Below are 20,700 nucleotides of genomic sequence, written 5' to 3'. Positions count from 1 at the left end.
TCTGCATTGTGACTGTTTTACAGAGATGATCTGCGCCTCTCTCTAGGTGCTAAGCCTCTTGAGGGCAGGGCCACGTCTCATTGCTTTTGATACTTTCGGAGCCCAGCACAGTGCCTGATACACAGCAGTCTCCACTGTTTGTTGGAGGCAGTGGGGGCTCTGTAAACACTTTCCATCCACTTCCTGGATGTCAGGGCTGTCTGGAGGAAAACAGACTTAGGAAGTAGGACCAGTCTGTAGGTCCTTGAGATGATGGCTGATTCATTCATTCCTTTCTATTCCTTGCATCAAGTACTGATGAAATGTCAAATGATATGCTGGTCACTGGGATAGAAAAATACATACGACACAGACCCTGTCCTTAAGGTTTTCACAGTCCATAGGGAACAACTATTAATAGAAAACTAATGTCCTATGTGTTGAAAAAGAACTATGTAGCCTGGAGGAATACAGGGTGGACAGATGCACTTGTGGACACTATTCAGACCTCAACTGCTTATTTAGATTAAAAATTTAGAATAAAATCACTTCTCATTTCCTTTGAACCAGGTGCCCTGCTAAGCATTTAACATGATTTATCTCATTCGATCTCTGCAATAGCTCAAGGAGGGTCATTACTATTTTTAGCTCTGTTTTCCAGAGAAGGAAACTAAGGCTTAAAGACATTTTACAGCGTAAATAACAAGGCCATCTATGGAGCAGAGTCCCCTTGACGCACTATTCATGATTTTGAGCCCTGTGCACACTGCCTCAGGGGAGAGAACCAACATAGTAGCAGTCGGCAGAACAAACAGGTGTGCAGGGGGGCAAAAGTTTGATAAGCTCCATTCTTGGGCGGTGGGGGGATTCCACTGCCCTTTGGGTGAAATCGTGAATGTGACAGAGATGATCTAAATTGAGGTCCCTGAGTGAAAGCCATAAGGTCCCAGCTCCTGAGTCATCATTACGTCCTTGCTGATCTGCTGCCCTCCAAGTGTTCCTCTATAGATTACTGGTGAAAATAAACACAAGCAAATACTAACTGCCAGGGGCTGGGTTTAGCAGTCAGGGATGAAAGGGGACACTGGAGAGTTGGGATAACTCAGTCGTGAGTCTCGAGGGGAACCAGGCTCCAAAAGATCAAATAGGATCAGGTTTACAAAGAGAAGGAAAGTGGGGGACCTCACCACCAGCGAGAAGGAGAAGAGGAGGGAGGCTTGGAGCAGCCAGAGCTGGTGGGGTCCCTGCAGCTCTCTGAGCCCTTGCTCTTCATTAGTGTGGCCCAGGGGGACCCTAAGCGGTGTCTTCTGACAGCTGTCAGTCAGTGGCTCTAATCACACATCCCACAAACTTTCACTGAGTGCCCATTATGTGTCAGTCTCTGCAGGGGAGGCCAGGGACATAGAGCAGAGGAGACAGGTCCACTCTAAGGGGCCATTGACCAGGCAGAGGACACCAAGAGTTGCAACGCAGCATGTTGAGTGCTCAATCCAAAACCACAGAAGGCACCCAACCCACTGTGGGAGGGAGAGGGCTGGAGGAGGATCAAGGGCTTTTAGGGTGCCAGAAACCTGGACATCTCTCCTGTTTCACTCTGGGTCCCAGGCCCATCTCTCTGTTTCTAGTTTAAGTTACTCCAGATCAGGACTTCCCTAGTGGTCCAGTGGTTATGATTCTGTGTTTCCACTGCAGGGGGCACAGGTTTGATCCCTGGTCAGGGAACTAAGATCTTGCATGCTGCAAGATGTGGCCAAAAAAAAAAAAAAAAAGACGATATTCTAAATGACTAAGGGCTGCTCCTGTATTCCTGAGCCCTCTCCTTGCAGGATCAAGATGCACACAGAGACACTTAGGAACACAAAGTCACTCCCTCACTGTCTCATCCTGGATAATCACTCATGCTGAGCCAAGAGGGGAAGCACAAGGATCATCCATTTCACTCCTCTGCTGCCTCCCTGGGGGACAGCGTGTATAGGTAAACTCGCTGCATATTTTAGCAAGGCTGCAGTAGATCACTGGGGTGACCAGATGATTTATTGCTCAAACCAGGACATTTGGAGAATGAAAGGGCATTCTAAAAATAACTAACAGGCATTAACTGATCTACAGCAGATATGTAGTCCGAGATTGTCCTGGGTAAGCCAGGGTGTATATTCCCCCAACAGAAAATGCTACATGTTCAGGACCCTCGTGCACGCGTGCTAAGTGGTTTCAGTCATGTCTAACTATCTGCGACCCTATGGACTGTAGCCTGCCAGGCTCCTCTGTCCAAGGGGTTCTCCAGGCAACAACACTGGAGTGGGTTGCCATCTTCCAGGGGATCTTCCTGACCCAGGGATTGAACTCATGGCTCCTGTGACACCTGCATTACAGGCAGATTCTTGACCACTGAGCCACAGGGGAAGCCCCGCCTCAACTTCACGGCAGTCAGTGACTGCTCTCTATCCAGCTGGATTTAGCATTCATTCATTCATTCAATACAATATCCATGTGCCAGGCCCAGTGGACAGCCCTGTGAGGAAGACAAACTCTGCCCTCATGGAACTTATGTTCTAGAAGAGGCAGAAAGTAAACGGATTAATAGAAAATAATAATATCAGGTAGTGACAAAGTCTGAAAAGAGAAATAAAGCAGTAAAGAGGAGGGGGAGAGGTATGCAGGGTGGGGACTTGATGGCCCCTCTGAGGGAGCTTCTGAAGGAACAGGCTTGGGGAGCAGGAAGAAAACGGGGGGAAGAGATCAGGTAGGGTCGGGAGTCATAGAAAGCTTGAGTTTTATTCTGAGTGAGATGGGAACCATTGGAAGGTTTGTCAGGCCAAAGCTGCAATCTCTTTTCTTCCCCTTTGGCTGCACCTCACAGCATGAGGGACTTCCTTGACCAGGGATCGAACCCACACTCCTTGCAGTGAAGGGGTAGAGTCTTAACCACTGAATCGCCACGGAAGCCCCCGAGGCTGCAATCTTATGTGTGTCTTAAAAAGAATGACCTTTTTAAGGCTCCTGGTGGAGAGAACACTGTGTGTGGGAGTGTGGAGTCGCTTCAGTTGTGTCTGACTCTGTGACACTATGGACTGCAGCCCCCTAGTCTCCTCTGTCCTGGGATTCTCCAGGCAAGAATACTGGAGGGGGTTGCCATGCCCTCCTCCAGGGGATCTTCCTGACCCAGGGATTGAACCTGAGTCTCTTACATCTAACTTGCACTGGCAGGTGGGTTCTTTACCATTAGCGCCACCTGGGAAGCCCTGGAGAGAACACTGAAGAGGGGCAAAAATGGGAAAAAGAAGCCAGGCTGTTGTAATCGTGCGGTTGTGGAGTGCCAGGGACAGAGGCCACAGTGGAAGAGGTGGTGCTGGCGCAGAAGTGATTGGACCTGAGATGTGTGGCAGGGTTAGCATCTGTAGGGCCTGCAAGCAGGCGGGAGTGGATACCCTACAGGGAGCTGAGACCTGGGGACAGGGCTGACCCTTGTCGATCCCAGCCTGGCCCTGGGCTCCTTTCGAGGCTTGTTTTCAACCTGCAATGACCTGGGATTCGGAAGCCAGAGACAAGCAGCTGTAGTCTCCCAGGCAGGAGGGGGGGGCCCCGGCTGCCCTTACCTTTGGCTCTGTGATCCTCCTCCTTGGGGCACTTGCCCCCTTCCCACCACTTGCGCTTCAGGATTTCCAGGCGGTTGTTCTCCTGCAGCTGGAGAATGGCCAGATCAAACTCGTCCCGAAAGACGGAGCCTGGGGGTCACAGGAGAGCCCGAAACACAGGACGTGAGTGCCCCATCTGCCTCTCTCTGCTCCCCAGCCAGGTCTCAACCCCCCTGCCACCCCCCACCACCCCGCCCATGTAGCACAGGAGGGGAGGAGCTGGGGTTCCTGCAGGAGCACGGCTCTCCACTGTGCTCAGGCTGGGACTCTCCGTGGACAGGACTGCGTTCTGGCTCCAAGTGGGGCACCAGGTATTTTTACTTCCCTTCTCTCCACGCTGACTGGCACGCCCAGCCCATGGCCAAGACCCCACTGTGGGTCAAGTGACAGACAGCTGCGCCTCCCACCTCCCCATCCAGGTGCCACTGCATTCTACCTGGGTGAACCCATGGGCATGCGGGGAACTGGTTGCAAAAGCTTCCCATCTGCCTGCCTCCGGGAGGCCAAGCAGGGACATCTTCTGTGACACAAACCTTGCTGCCCATCAGCTGCCTATTCTCTACTTTATTTAAATTAGTTTCTCTGCCATTTGTAACTCTCACTACATTACACCCTACAACTGTTTACCAGGAGCAGCCATCAATAAGAGAAGAGCCACCCAGAGACAGGGGTGGCTCTATCTGCATGGAGAACCTATCTGGGGCATCCACGACCCTCACAGCTGCCCGCTGGGTGCCCCAAAACCCTGACCTTGTCCACCACCCTGTCTACATCACTCCCCCAACCTCCTCAAACTGAAGGCTTAGTTGAGTGCAATTCTTTTTTTAATTTTCAAATGGAATACTGTCAAGGAGCTCTGGTCCCAGAATTTAGATTTAATCACAGAAACAGGCTTAAACGAAACCATGGAAAACTCGATGCCCCAGCCCAGGCTGAGGTCTGAAATCATTAAGAAAAAGCTGCCAAGAGGCTGGAAAGCAACTAAGCTACCCAGGTTCTTGTCTAAGCTCAGTGAAGGCCTGCTGTGGACAGATGGTCTGGGGGAAAGGGCTCTGGTGAAGGATGTAGGCAGGAGCTGGAACAAATAGATGCCTGTGCTCAAACTTTCATGCACATTGGAATCCCCTGGGGATTTTGTCAAACCCCGCAGATTCTGATTCAGTGGGTCTGGGGTGGCGGCTGAGAGTGCATTTCTAACGAGCTCCGGGTTACTGCCCTGCCACTGGGCCATGGACTGCCCTTTGACAGGTAAGGAATCAGATCAGTTCCCAGATCTCTTAGGACTCTAACAGCCCATGATTCCATAGATAGAAACTTCCCTGCTATAGATACAACTATGCTTGGGCATTCAAACCCCAAGCCTGCAGCACTGAACGCAAATTGGGTGAATGTCAACAGCACCTCACCTATAGCAGGTACTTAACACACATCTGAAGTGAATGGCTACTTGAACTAACAGATGGTGTTAGATGGTGAGACTAATGAACATTCCAGGCTTAGAAACAAGTATCCACCCGACAAGGCATTTCGAGCAGTTTTCAAGGCATCTTCAGCCCAATGTCTATAGCACACCAAGGGCCCCAGCAAAGGCTTATTCTGCTTACTCCATGTTTGCCTACTTAGCTCCTAAACTACCTACCCATCTCATTCCTTGTTCCATTTCCCTTAATTTTCCTGGGTCCAGTCACATTGCTTATTTGTTTACGCCCTTTCCTCTCACTTAAGAAGGACACACGTGCTTGTCTTTAGGACCTAAATTCTGTCTTATCAAGTCGACTCTGCAGTGCTCTTCCCAGCCTGATCTGAGAGCCCAGGCTAGCTCATAGTTCACCCTCCCCATCTATCCTGTTCTGTCGAGCCGGGTACCCTTATGTCAACACGGTCTGGGAGGCGAAATGCTAGATTTGAGACAGGCACCCTAGGCTCAAGCCCAGTTTCTCTCTCCACCTATTCTGTGACCTTGGACAAGTAACTTATCAACCCTGAATCTCAGTTCTATCCTCTAGGATGGGAAGGACCACATCTACCTTGCAGGTGGAATAAGATTAAAGTAACACAAGCAGAAACAGCATCACTTCAGACACAGGACCAATGCATTTCCCTCCCCTTTTCGTTGGTTACCAATGAGAATTTCTAGTCAGTCAGCTTCATGTCAACTCTCTATAGGTTTTTCCTCTGTGAACACTCTTGAAACACCTGACATTTCAGTTAAGTATGTTAAATTGCTAGAGTATTATCAAGGTGAACCTTAGGTTCATTTTGCAGTTCACTCCACCATCTTGAAACAAAATGTCAACCTTTAAATTTCTCAAAGGGGCCCACGATCTGTAATATTAATGGACTCAATGAAATACGATGCTAAGCAGAGAGTAAGCAGGTGCCCTGAGTGAGGCTTCTGGGTTATAGAACTACCGGTGTCAGAAATCACAGGGTTCAAGAGTTGAATCGTGTTACTGCCAATGTTCCTGGGCTTGGTGTCTGAGCAGTCTTTAAGAAGTCATCTGCTTTGATCAAGTAACAGAGGGAATGATGGAAAAGATGAGGAGGGTCTAATGTTCCCCCAAACAGGCTAAGTGTGATGAGATACCATGGTGAGACCAGATGATTAGGTTTAACCTTTAAAATAACCCTTTGAGTTAGGTATTAGAAACCTGGTTTTAAAGTGAGATGGGCTTCCCTGGTGGCTCAGACGGTAAAGAATCCACCTATAGTGCGGGAGACCTGGGTTCGATCCCTAGGTCGGGAAGATCCCTTGGAGAAGGAAATGGCAGCCCACTCTAGTATTTTTGCCTGGAGAATTCCATGGACAGAGGAGCCTGGCAGGTTATAGTCCATGGGGTTGCAAAGAGTTGGACATGACTGAGCGATTTTCCCTTTAAAATGAGATAACTGAGACTCCGAGAGGTTAAATCACTTGTCCAAGGTCCTGCAGTCAGGAAGCAGGGTGCATTTCCAGATCTGCCTGCCTCAAAGCCATGCTCTTCACAAGACACTGGTATAAGTAAGCCCCATAATTTATAGAGTTCTGAGTTATGTAATTATCCAGAGAAGGGGTGTAACACTACTATATATAAAATAGATAACCAGCAAGGACCTACGGTATAGCACATGGAACTCTACTCAATATTTTTTAATAACCTATAAAGGGAGAGAGTCTGAAAAATATATATATGTCTACTGAACGACTCTGCTATACACCTGAAACTAACACATCACTGTAAATCAACTATACTTAGAAGAAAAGAGAGAGAGGAAGAATTGTGCAAGATCATAGCAAAGATGCATGTACTATATATCAATTTCCCCACATGATCTGATTTCTTCCATTCCTGCTTCTTTCCCTGCTGCCTGGCACAGGACAACCTTGTCTGAAGTCATGAGTGCCACACGACTCTCCATGGTGTTGGGGGAAGGGTATGTGTCTGAAACACTTGGGGAACATTTCCAGACCTCTGCCACAACCATGGTGAGCAGTTAACATGCTCCCCCTCACCTTCTGGTGAAGGAGTCATCGGTGAGGGAAGGCCTAAAGCAGGCATTGCCTTTAGAAGGCATAGCTGGGATACTTTTCTGGAAGCCAAGCTTCTCTAGCCTCATCAGAGCTACATCAGAGCACTCCCGCTCACTCTCAGCTATCTACGCTGACTCAGAGTAGACGGATCCACGAGAGCCACAGATGATTTGAAAGCCATCTCCTCCAATCACATCAGTCCACTTTCATATTACACCTTTCCCCGAGGACACTAATAGCAAAATTAATTCACTTGAGTCCTACCATCGCCCTTCCACCACTCGTAGAGATGTCAGCCGGCAGAGAAACGATCTAAGAGCAGGAAGCGGAAGGGGAGAGAACAACAGGCCTAAAGAATCCACCAGGGGCATCTGAGTGCCCTTTAGTAATCACGCAATTAATAACTAACAAGGGCTTCCCTGGTGGCTCAGTGGCAAAGAATCCATCTGCCAATGCAGGAGACACAGGTTCTACCCCTGATCTGGCAAGATCCCACTTGTCGCAACTACTGGAGCCTGTGTGCCCTGGAGTTTGTGCTTCACGACAAGAGAAGCCATCGCAATGAGAAGCCCACGCAACGCAGAGAGTAGCTCCTGCTTGCTGCAACTACAGAAAAGCCTCAGCAGCACTGAAGACCCAGTGCACCCAAAAATAAATAAACAAAATTATAAAAAATCTAATCAATTAACCCTTCAGTAACTAAAGACTGAGAACTGATCCCTGATGACGTGAAGTATGAGGGTTTGCTTTTAAAAAAAAACAACCTTGAGAATGCCTGCCTCAAGTCACTGAGAAATTGGTTCTAGAAACAGGGGCTGTTGGCGTGAAGGCTGCCTTCAGTGGTCTGAGCTGCCCTGAGCCTGCCTGGGTGAGCTACCCGAAGAGGCTGATCCTCTCCTGCATACCGACTGGCATGCCAATCCCATAGCCCTTGGTGTCCAGCAGGCCCCCAATCTGAGTGAGGTTGCAGTTTCGCTGCCGATAGTACTCATTCATGGTGGACTCCAGAAGGAAGGCGTAGTTGGAATTCAACACCCTGGCAATCCCCTCCTCCGTGCTCTTCACAAACACACTCGGCTGCTTGGAATACATGTAATTCCACATGCGCTGGTAGGTCTGATAGCGGGAATTCTGGGGAAAAGAACACAAGGAAGCAGGTTGAGGGTAGCGAAAGCAGACAGTGGTCTGCAAAGGGAGAGCATCCAAGTGGTCCCCCAAATCCTGGTCCTTCAGCTACTCAGTCCCCTCCTTGCATTCAAGAACCTGTTCCCTTTCATCTCTCAGCTGCCGCTGCTCAATGGCGGAGGAGAGGGTTGTGATTCTGATACCTTTTACAGAAAGACAGCCCCTGGAGAAGGGAATGGCAGCCCATTCCAGTATTCTTGCCTGAAGAATCCCATGGACAGAGGAGCCTGCTACAGTCCATGGGGTCGCAAAGAGTTGGACACGACTGAGCGACTAAACATGCACACACACAGAGAAAGACGGAGAAGGAACAGGATCTGAAGGTGCTGCAAACTCCGCCTACTGGCTGGATCACTGCATCTGCCTCATCCACCCTCAAGGGGTCTTCCATTGCCAACTTCCACACGCTGATCAAAGTGAGTATGGGTATTCTGGCTGTACCCTCCACTGTCCTTCTGGGAGGCAGCGAGCTCAGATTCATTCTGGACTTCTAAGAGACATCATCCAAAGGACGAATGCCAGCCCTTTTCTATCAACTCTGAACCAGTCCATCATCACATATCCAATGCTGGCTTCTCAGGTACAAATAAGAAGGAGACAGAGATTTCTGGGGGATTATCCAGACCCTATATTTGCATGATGCCTTCATGGTCCCTGTGCTAGCAGCTCTGAGACGTGTACGGAAAACAGAAAACTGAAGGCCTTGGACCTGTTGTATGTGAAAATGAACTTCTTGGGTCATAGGCTGCTTAGACAATCACAGACTCCAGGGAAATCTGCTTCCCTAGAGATCCTGAAGCCAACACAAACTATTTCTGTGTCTAGCCCAGCTCTGGTTGGCCAGCTAACATGCATTGTGGCAGGATCCGCTCCTGAGCCTTGCAAGGGAAACTCAGAGAAGCCAAAACAGTCCCCATCTGAGATCTATATAGTCTAGGATCAGTGAAACCAGTTCAGCTTAAAAAAGTTCCTTACACTTCATTCATTAGTGTATTACTCCAATCTTGCTTTATCTAAGTACTACTAATAAAATTTACCCTACAAAAATTTTTTAAAGCATGCATTAGCCTCATCCTATGCAGTAATATAAGTAAAAGTATAGGTTAGCTTCACCACATATTTTTTCTAATGCTTATTAAAATAAATATGAAACTATTGCAATTAAAAATCATTTCGATCACTAAAATCATCTTAAGCAGCACTAATCCTTCATGATCAACACTCAGGGACAAGGCTGGCATTAATCCAATGCTCTGGGGACCTGGTTCCAGGGATATTTTGGGGAGCAAGGGGGGAAAATGAGCCCCATGAGGACCTCCAAACTAGGGGTTCAAAAGGGAGGATGAGATGAGGAGAGATGTTTTTATCTCCAGCAGACAAACATCTCAACTTTATCCTGCCCAACTCCCGATGCTGGTGAGCAACCATATGGGTTTACTTGGAAGAAGGTCATGCTGGAGCCTCCGTGAATCGTGCCATACTCAATGGCAGTCTGGTCAGCCAGGTCATCCACTGACTCAATGGGCACATCCATGCGCTGCACGGTCAGGAAGGCTGCCAGGTTGGCCGTGTAGGATGAGATGATGATCAGCGTGAATGCCCACCTATGCAGGAAAAGACCAGGAAGTCATCATTGCCCAGGTGCCCCCAGGAGTCTTAGCCCCCATCCCCAGTCCTGCTGTGACATGGGAGAGGGCAGGTGACCCTCTTCTTCTGAAAGAGCCCTCAGCTTAGTGGGGGAAGAGAAAGGAGGCAGGGCATATGATATTAACAGAAATGAACAGTGCTTGGGAGGGTTGCCTCGAAGAAGACCATGGCTCTCTTTCTCTTATTTCCTAAAGGAGGTGATTATTGGGTTACTACTCAAAAGAAGTGTGTCTGTGAACATGAAACAGCTTGAGAGACAGTGAGCAAAGAGCTATTGAATGAGCTAAGGGTGTCAGCTCTGGGGGCTCTCTTCAGAGCTACAGCCGGGACACTTCCCCCATCTCATGATGCAGCTGACCTTCAGAGGAGCATTGTCATGTACTGAGCACCCACGGAGAGCCACACCCTCCAGCTCCTGTGCTCCCTACAACTCAGGGAAGTGAAATTCTTATTGTGACTTTAGAGAAGAGGAAACCGAGGCTGAGAGAAGCAAAGTCACATGGCCAAGTAACACATGGAGAAATTCGTATTCTAAAACCAGTTCCACAAATCGTCAGAGCGGGAGCTCTTCAAGACAAACTGATGACAAGCACCTTTGAGCCGCTGAGAAGTTGGAATTAGAAAACACTCTTACAAAGGTCATGCTATTTCAAAACGGAAGGTTGTTTCATTGGGTAGATCGAACTCATTTAAAATTAGAATAGCTCTGCAGCTCAGGCAGCACACACGCTAAAGTCACTAAAACCAGTTTGTTCACTTAAGTAGGTTAAACAGGACTTCTACCATCTGGTCAGCAGTATGGATCTGCTTTCTAATCCATTTGTTTATAGGGGTTCAAAGATATATGTAAGCATAACTGAGGCTGGCGAATTGCCAAATTCTGAATCAGTGGAGTCTGAATTAATGAGGCTTCAATTCATTACGAAGTCATTGCCAATGAAGGCACGGTGTTTGCCACGGGCTGCGGCAGGGCAGCTTGCAGGTGGGTTTGCAAGAGCAGGAAGTCCCCTTACTCCCTTGGCCTGTGCGCTTTCTTCCAGGAGTGAAAGGACAGGTGCACCCATCAACTTGACGGGCACATCCACAAGCCAGCCCACCAGATCCATGCCCCAGACCACCAGTAAGAGACCTGGTATTAGTTCTGGCTTTGTCTAATTCCACCTGTGAGACCTTGGGGGAAAGCTACACAATACCTCTGAGGTCGTTTGCTTGACTAATAAATGGGGGATAATAATGCCTGCTTTGTGTTTCCCAGGTGGGACAGTGGTAAAGAATCCACCTGCCAGTGCAGGAGATGCAAGATACTCAGGTTTGATCCCTGGGTCAAGAAGATCCCCTGGAGGAGGAAATGGCAACCCACTTCAGTATTCTTGCCTGGCAGGCCACGGTCCATGGGGTCGCAGAGAGTTGGACACAACTTAGCAACTGAACACCCTAATAATGCCTGGTTTACCTGTCTTGGATCAGATCAGATAACATGTCGTTAGTGACTAATTATCTGTAAAGGATGAGATGAGCATGAGATACAGAGACAAGTAGAGACAGTCCCATTTCATCACAAGGGGGATGAAAATCATTTGTCTACCTTCCCTACTGGTGACCTGTAAGTGCCAGGAGTCCCTCCATCCTCAAATTGGCTTTCCTGCTCCTGCCAGAGTTCTTACACCCTCTTGGAAGTTGTTTCTCATGAGCCTCCCCCAGAAGAGGCTGGGGGTGGTGGTGAGTGCTCCCCAGGTGGAGGTGAGCATCCGGAAGTTGCTCTGATCCACTGTTGTGGGTTAATGAGCCCTGGGTGTGGACATGACCTCAGAGCTGGCTGGGGAGGTTCCCTCAACCACACAGCTACACTCTGGCATCTGTTCCACCCTGGACAGCCATGTGGCTGTTTATGCCACTGGTCACAGGGGACAGTTCCAAGAGCCTAAGGAGCTCAGTGGAAGCCCATCACCTCTGCTGAGAAAGCAAATCACACCCAAGCTCCCTCCAGAGGGGTCAACAGAGGCTTGCTCCTGTGCCAAACGGGCATTTTATTGTGAAGCTGGCATTCTTGTTAGAGACATGGTATTTTCTGTCACTTGCTCTGGATGAGGATGCCATGGTAGGTCATAAAGGCCGGGTCCTCTGACCTCCCACTCTCCAAGGAGCCAACAAACCGAGGCTGTGATTTCATAACCAAGAGCTCCAAGAGGCAGACGGGCACACCAACACCCCTGGGTCAGGCTGGGGAGGGCCAAGCCTCCCTCCCACACACGCTCTGGAGCAGGGTAACCGAGCCACCTGGGGCCAGCTATTTAAAGCCCTCCTGAGCCAGTGGGCTGAGTCAACAGCCTGCAGGACAGGTGGTCCCCTCGGTACCAGGGCAGATGTCCTCTAGGGGAGGGAATTCCTGGAGGTGTGAGATGACAGGTTAAGGGAGCAGGCAATGGAGCCCCACTTGGCACCTCATGGTAACATGCCCCTTTGGATGGAAAAGCCCAGGTAGAAAGGGATAAAAATCTGCAGCTGACATCTCATCTCCGGGTCTCTGCCCAGATTTCCTGGATTTTTTAGAGGGTTCTGCGACTGTGCCTGCCGAGGTCTCCTTTCTGCCGGGGAACGTGAGGCTGGGCTCCCCGTGGTGATACACTCAGTGACTCCTGCGCTGGCTGTGATCATGGATGAGCATCCTGCCCCAGTGATTTAAGTCCCACTGTATTTGTCACTTATCAGTCCCGGCTGTGTTTCCACCTGCTAGGATCAGCCCCAGTCCAGTGACTCCCAGGTAACAGTCCAGATGCTCCACCATGCCCAGCATCCTCATCCCTTCCCCTTTCCTCCAGCTTACACAGGCTGAGAAGGAGGGGAGAGAATGAAGGCTGTAAGTCCTAAAAGCTGTGACACCAAACCCGACGGTGGGCTTTTAAGTGAGGACGGAGAACTTGCCTCTCAAGGCTACATCGATATTTCATTCCCCCCCCAAATGAATGGTCTAATAGCAGTGGTCAGTTCAAACACTTATGTGGCACTTCCAAATTTTCAGGGAACTTGCCCGCACCTTGAATCATTTCACCCTCTTCCTTTTGCCCTGCCTGATCCAAGAGGAGAAGGAGCTGGCCAACGGCCCTGTGGACCCTGCTGTCAACTTAGACCCTGAGGTCCCATCCAACTCTGAGCCACTAAGAGCTTGCATTTTTCTACACCTGCTGAGGTGGACACGTCTGGCAGGCCCAGAGGCAGGAGCAGAGGGACAGAGCTCCAGAAAGCTGCTGGAGGGGGAGTGATGTGACTTGGGGTTGGTGGGGGGAGGGCCGGGACTTCCTGCTACACCCTGTGCACATTTGCACAAATTTGCACGTGACTTCTCAGGCCCTGCCTCTCAAATGCCAGTCATTCTCAGGTCAGGACGTTATAACTACCTTGCCTGGGCTTTCAAGGCATTTTCTCATCGGGCCTCCTTTTGTGCCTCGGCTCCCTCCGCATCTCCAATGTGGGGGGAAGGGGGAAGGAGAGAAGATGGCACAAAGAACACCCCCCACTGCACCTTCCCCCCACCCCACCCCACCAGCCCTCTGAGCTGGCAGAGGCTGTCCGAGGGTGGAACTGAGGTTCCTGCCTGTGAGAAGCCGGATCAGGGCTCATCTGAGGACCCCAGGATCTTACCAGACGCCACTGACGCAGCGGGTGGATAAGGCGCGCGGGGCGATGGTAGAGCCCTGCTGCATGAAGCCCCCGACGGGAAACCAGAGGCTGTTGCCCAGGGAGTACTGATTCACAAGGAGGTTGCACCGGCCCTGGGCACACGGGTGGGGGCTGTACCACTCGTAGGGGGTCAGTCTGTGGGAGAAAGGAACACACATCAGCGCCGTGGAGGGTGGGCATGAAGAAGGGGTGCTGGGGAGGTGGGGGTGCTCTTCTTTCTGGCCTGACCCCTGGACCTTGGTAGCTGCCTGTGGCCTTGGGCAAGCCAGCTCCCTTCTGTTGGACTATGTTGGCAGTTTTGGAACTTTCTTTAATCAAAGAAAGATCTTAATTTTTTCAAAATAAATCAAGTTACGGGGGTGGATGGCTCGGAATTGCTTGTTCTGTCTTTTTTGCTCCCCCGAAGTGACCACAGAGAGAACCCTAAGGCCCCAAAGAGCCGTGGATTGAAAACTCTCAACCCAGAGTGGAAATTCTCAAAATGTAACTGACATCAGAATCACCAAGAAGGCTTGTGAAAACACAGATCGCTGGGCCCCAGCCCTGAAGTGTCTGATTCGCTAAGTCTGGGTGAGGCCTACGAATCTGCAGGTTCCTGGGAGAAGGGGATGCCACTGGTCCAGGGACCACACTTTGCAAACCACTGGCCCCAGTGGTTCCCTCCAGCCCTGGTTCTCAACCCTGTCTGTGTTTCAGACTCACCCAGGAGCTTTTTAAAAAATCCCAACACCTGGATTCCATGCCCAGAGGTTCTGATTTCATTTGTCCAGATACGGCCTGGGCCTCAGCATGTCTCAGGGCTCCCTGGATGAGTGCGATGGGCACATAGGGTTGACAAGGCACACAGGCTTCTTCGACTGTCCCTTGCAGCCTCACGCTGGCCTCTCTCCCAGCGGTACCTCTGATGTCTCTGATGCCCTAACTTCCTGCCCACCAGACACATGCCCTCCCTCTTCCCCAGCCTGCCTCCCACACAAAGCCTTCCAGCTCTGATGTGGGAGACGCATCTGGACATACGCCAAGAAGGGCAGGTCTGTGTGTTCACGCGATGTCATCGTCTTCCCCGACCCTCCTGTCCCTTCGCTCAGCCTAGGCTGCAGGTGCTATGCTGAGGGGCTGGTTCGCATTTCCTTCGCTGCTGCTTGTTCCTGATTACAAGGCCAGTGTGCCATCTCTGGCCCCTGCCCCCATACATCCTCCTTCCTTCCAGGGGCTGTGGGGTTGGATCGTACCCGTGTGGCTTCACCCCAGTGGTTCCCAAGCCTACGGGTGGTTGGATGTGAGCTTCAGAACTACAGATTCCCGGGGCCTCATCCCTAGAGATTCTGAGATGATCTGACTTAGACATTCAAGTTTTTTTTAAAGCTCCCTGAATGACTCTGATATCAGCTGGCCTGGGAATGGCTGTCATAGAGCAGTGGTTTTCAAACATCTTTTCCCCTTTAAAATCTTACCCAGAAGTACAATATATGAGAGAGAAAAGTGGAGCTGGTCTGAATGAAGACAAGCTGAGGCCGCAGAGCTCTGTGTGCCTAGCCTCTTCACAGCCCCTCCATGTGTCCGCATCTACCAGGAGCCTCCACGTCCCCGGGAACCCAGTTTGAAAGCTATTGCCTGGGCCAGATTACCCTACCCTCAGATATTACTTATATAGGATATTATATGTATTTTGCTGTTGTTCAGTTGCTAAGGCCATGTTGGACTGGAGCACGCCAGGCTCCTCTGTCCTTCACTGTCTCCTGGAGTTTGCTCAAATTCATGTCCATTGAATCAGTGATGCCATCCAACCAACTCATCTTCTGTTGTCCCCTTCTCCTCCAGCCTTCAATCTTGCCCAGCATCAGGGTCTTTTCCAACGAACTAGCTCTTCATATCAAGTGACCTGTATGTCTGTGTGTGTGTGTATACATATTGTATGATATATATGATATATGATCAGACCTCTAGTACCATTTTTTGGTTAATCTTTTTGTTAATTCTGGATCCTGGGGGGGCAGTGTGTGTGTGAATGTGGATGGCAGGAGAGAGGGGCTGTTTAAGCCCCCAGGGCTGATCGAAAAGTTTCAGGCTGTGGCAGGCAGGGTGAAGTGGTCTTGTGTGTGTGTGCGTATGTATGTATGTATCTGATAGCCACGCCCTAATACCACTTCCAGGCCCTCAAGGCCACCTGAGAACCATGACTTTCTACACACAGGGGCTCAGTCAAAGGGGACAAGAGAGAATTCCGGGGCAGCGGAGCCGAGACTCAGGCAGACAGCTTCCTGTGAGCAGCCGCAGACAGCCCAGCGAAGTGCAGAGGGGACGTGTCAGATGGTGTGCCAGCTCCCGTGCCTTGCCAGTCGACACTGACAACAGATACTTGACAGTGGCCATGGCTACAGGCCCAAGCGGGGTAGGTGGCACCCAAGTGGCACATGCAGCACCCTGTGATGATGACCAGGTTGTAAGCAAGGCCTTCCCCCTTCGGCTGGATCTCAGGGGTCGGGAATGACTTCCTGAACCTGGCTTTGATCTCCACTGGAAGAGGCATGGACTGGGTGATGCCATGCCTCTTGGGCAGGCTGGGAACTGCCCTAGGGGTTCGTACTCCGAAGATCCTTGGGGCTCCATTTTCATTTTTTAAAATTTATTTTTAACTGGGGGGAAATTGCTTTACAATGTTGTGTTGGTTCCTGGTGTGTGTGTGTGTGTGTGTTAGTTGGTTGTGCTTTGAGAGCCCACCGACGTAGCCCACCAAGCTTCTCTGTCCATGGGATTCTCCAGGCAAGAATACTGGAGTTGGTAGCTATTTCCTTTTCCAGGGGATCTTCCCGACCCAGGGATCGGACCTGGGTCTCCTGCATTGCAAATGGAGGATTCTTTACCATCTGAGCCACCAGGGAAGCCTGGTCTCCTCTGTACAATGATGCAAATCACCCATAATTATACACGCATCACCTCCCTCCTGGGAGTTCCATCTTCTAGCTGGAGGGAGCACAGACTACCCTTGAGCAATGAATAGACATGCTTCTGGGGAAGACCCCACCCCATAGAGGTGGACCGTTCACTACAGAATAGGCCAGCGCTGCCCCTGTAGCCCCGAGGCAGAGGAGAGCAGACGGCTGGACCAGAGCCACTGTCGGCCCCCTAGACTCTTACTCTGAGTGGGTCTTGGCTCCTCTGAGGTGATCAGCTGAGCTCTGAGCAGGAAGCAGGGATCTGCATGAATGACCCTGAACCACGGGAGCTGGCTCTGCCTCTGGATAGTAAGTGGGCTCTCCTGAAGCCCAACTTAGCCTTAGAGAGAAATGACCCTCTCTGCGCATCCTCCTGGGATGCTCCTTGGCTTCTTCCTGGGCTCAGGGACACTCTCTCGTGTCCAGGGAGATGGGGGGCGGGTTTCTTCTCCTCCCCGACCCCCAATCTGGACCATGTGTCTCAACTCAGAGCTTCTTGCCAATGCTGCTCTCCATCCTGCCCTGCTGCTGCCAGCCGCCCTACACGGTCTCCATTCAACAAGGCAGCTGTGTTTTTACAGACAGACCAGGGCTGGGGAAGGGCCAGGTCCTCTGCAGAGGAGGCCGTCTCCCTTGCCTGTGTCACCGAGGCTGCTGATTCCCTACTCCGGATTTGCAGGCTCTGTTTCCTGTCACTCAGCACTTTGTGGCAGGTCCTGGCGAGGACAGATGCCAGGGCAGCCAAAGGCAGAGCACTTAATCAGAGTAGTCTTCCCACCACCTTCCTCCCCTCCTCTTCTCTCCCAAGGCAGGGGGCTGGAGACTGGGGAATGAGAGGGGTAAGAGGCAAGGGGCACAAATTCAGACAAGCTCGCCTGTCTGTGTTGTGCATATCAGGGGACGGGTATGTAGATAGATGGACGGGCAATGCCCGGCTGACAGCAGGGCCGAGTGGCTCGGGTCCTGAGCCCGTTTCCCATTCCTCTGGTTTGGCACCATGGTCTTGGTCTGGTTTGGCGGATGGTCTTCTCCATCCGCCCCCTCCTGCTCCCCACCCCCGCCCGTGCAGTTCCCAGAGGTGGACACGAGGTGGCGGTGTGAGGACAGGGAAGGGGAGAAGCCAGTACCGAGCCACGAGGAAGAGGACGCAGCTGACGGCCAGATAGGCTAGAAGCATGAAGAGCCAGACACCGGGAGAAAATGGGTCCAGGAAGGAGAAATAGCCGGGTCTGCGTCCCTGGAAATGGAGACAGAAACGAGATTCATGTATGCATTCAGTCAGCACAGCCCTTGGGCAGGGGAGGGCAGAGGGGTTGGTGAGCTGGGAATGGGCCCAGATTGCACTGCCTTGGGTTATGGGTGATTGATTTAAATGACACAGGGGCTGAAGGTGTAGAGGGGTCTGCTCTGAAACATCTACGCAGCCCTTAACTCAGTAGATGAAACTAAAGAACGGCTTAAGGCTTCATCACTTCCTAGCATGAAGGGGGCTCTGTGCTGGGCAATAGAACAGCCCTCAGTGTCCCTTATATGTGTCCCCACGTCCTCCAGGGGCAGCGTGGATGGGCTCTGAAGCACCTTAGAGCTGTTGATGTCCGAGGGCATGTAGCCCCCTCTGCCACTCATGTCTTTCTTACAAGGATGCTAATTTGATAGGCATCCTTGGTTTTTGGTTTGCAGGGTGATCTCACATACATGTTAACATCTTCTCATGTAAATCTCAAACTGGGTGCTGTGAAGAACCCAGATTCCTATTTTCATTGTATTCAGAAAGAAATCAAAGCCCTAAGGCATTCAAGAGATGTGTCCAAGGTTAGACAGCTCATCCGTGGAAGAACTGGGACTCAAATGCATGCTTGCTGACACAAAGCCCAGGGCATCTGATGCAGCCCACGATACTGCGGGAAAACATCATTGTTCCTAGGCCAGGCAGAGTCATGGGAGCCAAAGGATGGAGCCAAGAACCAGCCAGAAAGCTGGGAACCACACTCTGGCGGGGGGGCATTTTCTGCAGGAAAGTGAGATGGGATGAGAAGGAAGGAATTTCAGAATCTGCTCCTGGTCTTTAGCAGTGTGGTCTCAGGCAAGTGCACACCCCTCTCCAGACTCTACTGGAGCTGATCTAGATCAAAGGTGATACCGTGGTGACCTGCAGCCCACAGACCACTTGTTTGTTGACTTATAGTGTTTACTCATTTTGATAAGCTGTCAACATTAAGTGACTAGGACGTTTCACAGAAAAATCCAGATTTCTGGCTTTAAAAATGGATGATCTGGCTACATTGGGCCTAATTCTCAACCAGCTGGAGCTGAGTGGTAGCTGTTCACTCAAGATAGGGTCCCACTCTACAGCTCCCACTGCTGCCCTGGTCTTGAACCAGGCTGCTTCTTCCACTTACTATGAAACCACTGGAACAGATGCTCCCTAAAGACCATTCTAAATAAAAAATGATATGACTTTATGATTCCAGGAATCTAGGAGGTCCATGGATAGGATAGAAAACCAGTATTAAGCTCAGGAGTGCTATGAACAGGTAAACTTTCAAGTTCAAGGACATATCAGTCATGGCACAACCTGCTGTCAATATCAAGGTATGTCATTTTGTACTGGGATTCTCAGAGACACCAAGGGGAGCTATCTATGCCAACACTGAGCTGATCTCAATCAGCTTTCTGGGCTTTTGTTATCCAAGGACAGCCAGACCATGAGATAATGCTGAGAAACTGCAGGTAACTACAGCTGCTCCCAAGGCAGCGTCTAAAGACCAGGGGAGACAATGCTGCAAGGCCCTGTTGTATCTGCACAAACCCCAGTTGTGGCTGATTTTCAACTGCTCTTCTGGTGAGTTCTCCATCCTTTCCTAGTGAGCCAATAGACAAATTCCGAAAGCACTTGGGAGTATAATTTTATTCTCCCACTGAGGACATAGTCCAGAGGGTACAGAGTGAAGTCAAAGCTTACCCTCTGCCAGTGGGGCACTGGTTCTTGGATCCTGAAGTCCTTCATCAGTGTGACAGTGACCCCTGGGGTGGTCTGTCTGAAATTGGATTTCTCTCCCAATGTGGCTTAGACCAGGGAACTGCCCTCTGATACCAACTGCAATTTCTCTGCCTCATGTGTGTTCATGTTGAGCTGCAGAGAACACTCAGGTGACTGGGAAAATAAAACAGCTTGAGGGACAAAGCCCCGTGACGAGGGGAACAGCAGAGAAACAGGGAGAAGACCATTTGAATACGTACGGCCCTGTCACTATGTAAATTGTCTAACGGGAAGAAGGACGCAAGACAGCAGAATTGGAGTCCCCCGTTAGTCATTTCCGTGTCCATCACGGACTAACCATGCCTTCACCATCATCCTAAAAGCCAGTGCAGATGCAGGAAGAGACGGACTGAGTCCAGAAGGGGATGAAGATACTCATTACATCTACACACCTGCTGCAGACAATCACTCGTTTGGGCCACTCTTGGGGTCCTTCTATCCCCTGGAGCTTCTCTGGGCAAACGTACGTGAATTCTACACCTGTCACTCATGACTGCTTCACTCTGTGTCTCCCGACTGAGAGATATCCAGGAGCAAAAAATTCTTCTGTTGCTGCTCTCTGAATCTGAAACCCCATTAGATGCTCAGTGTCAGAAATCTATACCTGATTATATCACAACGAATGAAATTGAGGAAAATGACAGCACTATTTAAAGCTGCCATATTTGGTTATGGGGGATAAGAAGTGATGCACAGCCATGGGAAAAATTCCTGGAGACTTAAGTTAGAAAACACAGAGCATCACACAAACAAGGATCAAGACATAAACAGAGCTCCCCTGGAAACATATCAGTCACGTTGGCAAGGCAACATCTGATTCCACGTGTGATTGACTGACGCCAACCAGAAGAGCAAGGAATGGGCAGTCATTTGAGATGTGGGTCTGGGCTTGCACAGACTAGGCTTGGACTGAGCCCAGGCTGTTTTTATGGTGCCAAAGAGAAGTGTGTTACTTGCAAGGCTCTGAACGCCTCCCGTTTTTTTCTATGAGGATGCTTTCGATTGCTTCCTTCCCAACAGGCATCTGAGTTACTGGTGCTGGGGGTAGATCAGGTGTCACATGCCACTGGCATTTCTTCCTAATAACAG

General features: G+C 50.4%; 1 protein-coding gene across 2 annotated transcripts in view; it reads right to left on the bottom strand.

Annotated features, from left to right (window-relative positions):
• GRIK4 (glutamate ionotropic receptor kainate type subunit 4) overlaps positions 1–20,700 on the bottom strand; it is a 498,615-nt gene that overhangs the window by 17,137 nt on the left and 460,778 nt on the right. For both annotated transcript variants that reach the window (XM_086338321.1, XM_086338322.1), the window contains 5 exons: positions 17,699–17,808; positions 13,597–13,770; positions 9,749–9,914; positions 8,031–8,256; positions 3,576–3,704 (listed from right to left, as the gene is read on the bottom strand). In XM_086338321.1, coding sequence (XP_086194447.1) covers positions 3,576–3,704; positions 8,031–8,256; positions 9,749–9,914; positions 13,597–13,770; positions 17,699–17,808 — 805 coding nt within the window. The remainder of the gene's footprint in view (positions 1–3,575; positions 3,705–8,030; positions 8,257–9,748; positions 9,915–13,596; positions 13,771–17,698; positions 17,809–20,700) is intronic.

The sequence above is a fragment of the Bos grunniens genome, chromosome 15 (assembly GCF_055505025.1).
Source record: "Bos grunniens cultivar Pamir isolate PY7600 chromosome 15, Bosgru_T2T1.0, whole genome shotgun sequence".
In the NCBI taxonomy this organism is placed as follows: domain Eukaryota; kingdom Metazoa; phylum Chordata; class Mammalia; order Artiodactyla; family Bovidae; genus Bos; species Bos grunniens.
The sequence above is the reverse complement of the archived record's forward strand: the minus strand, read 5'-3'. Positions and strand labels throughout refer to the sequence as shown.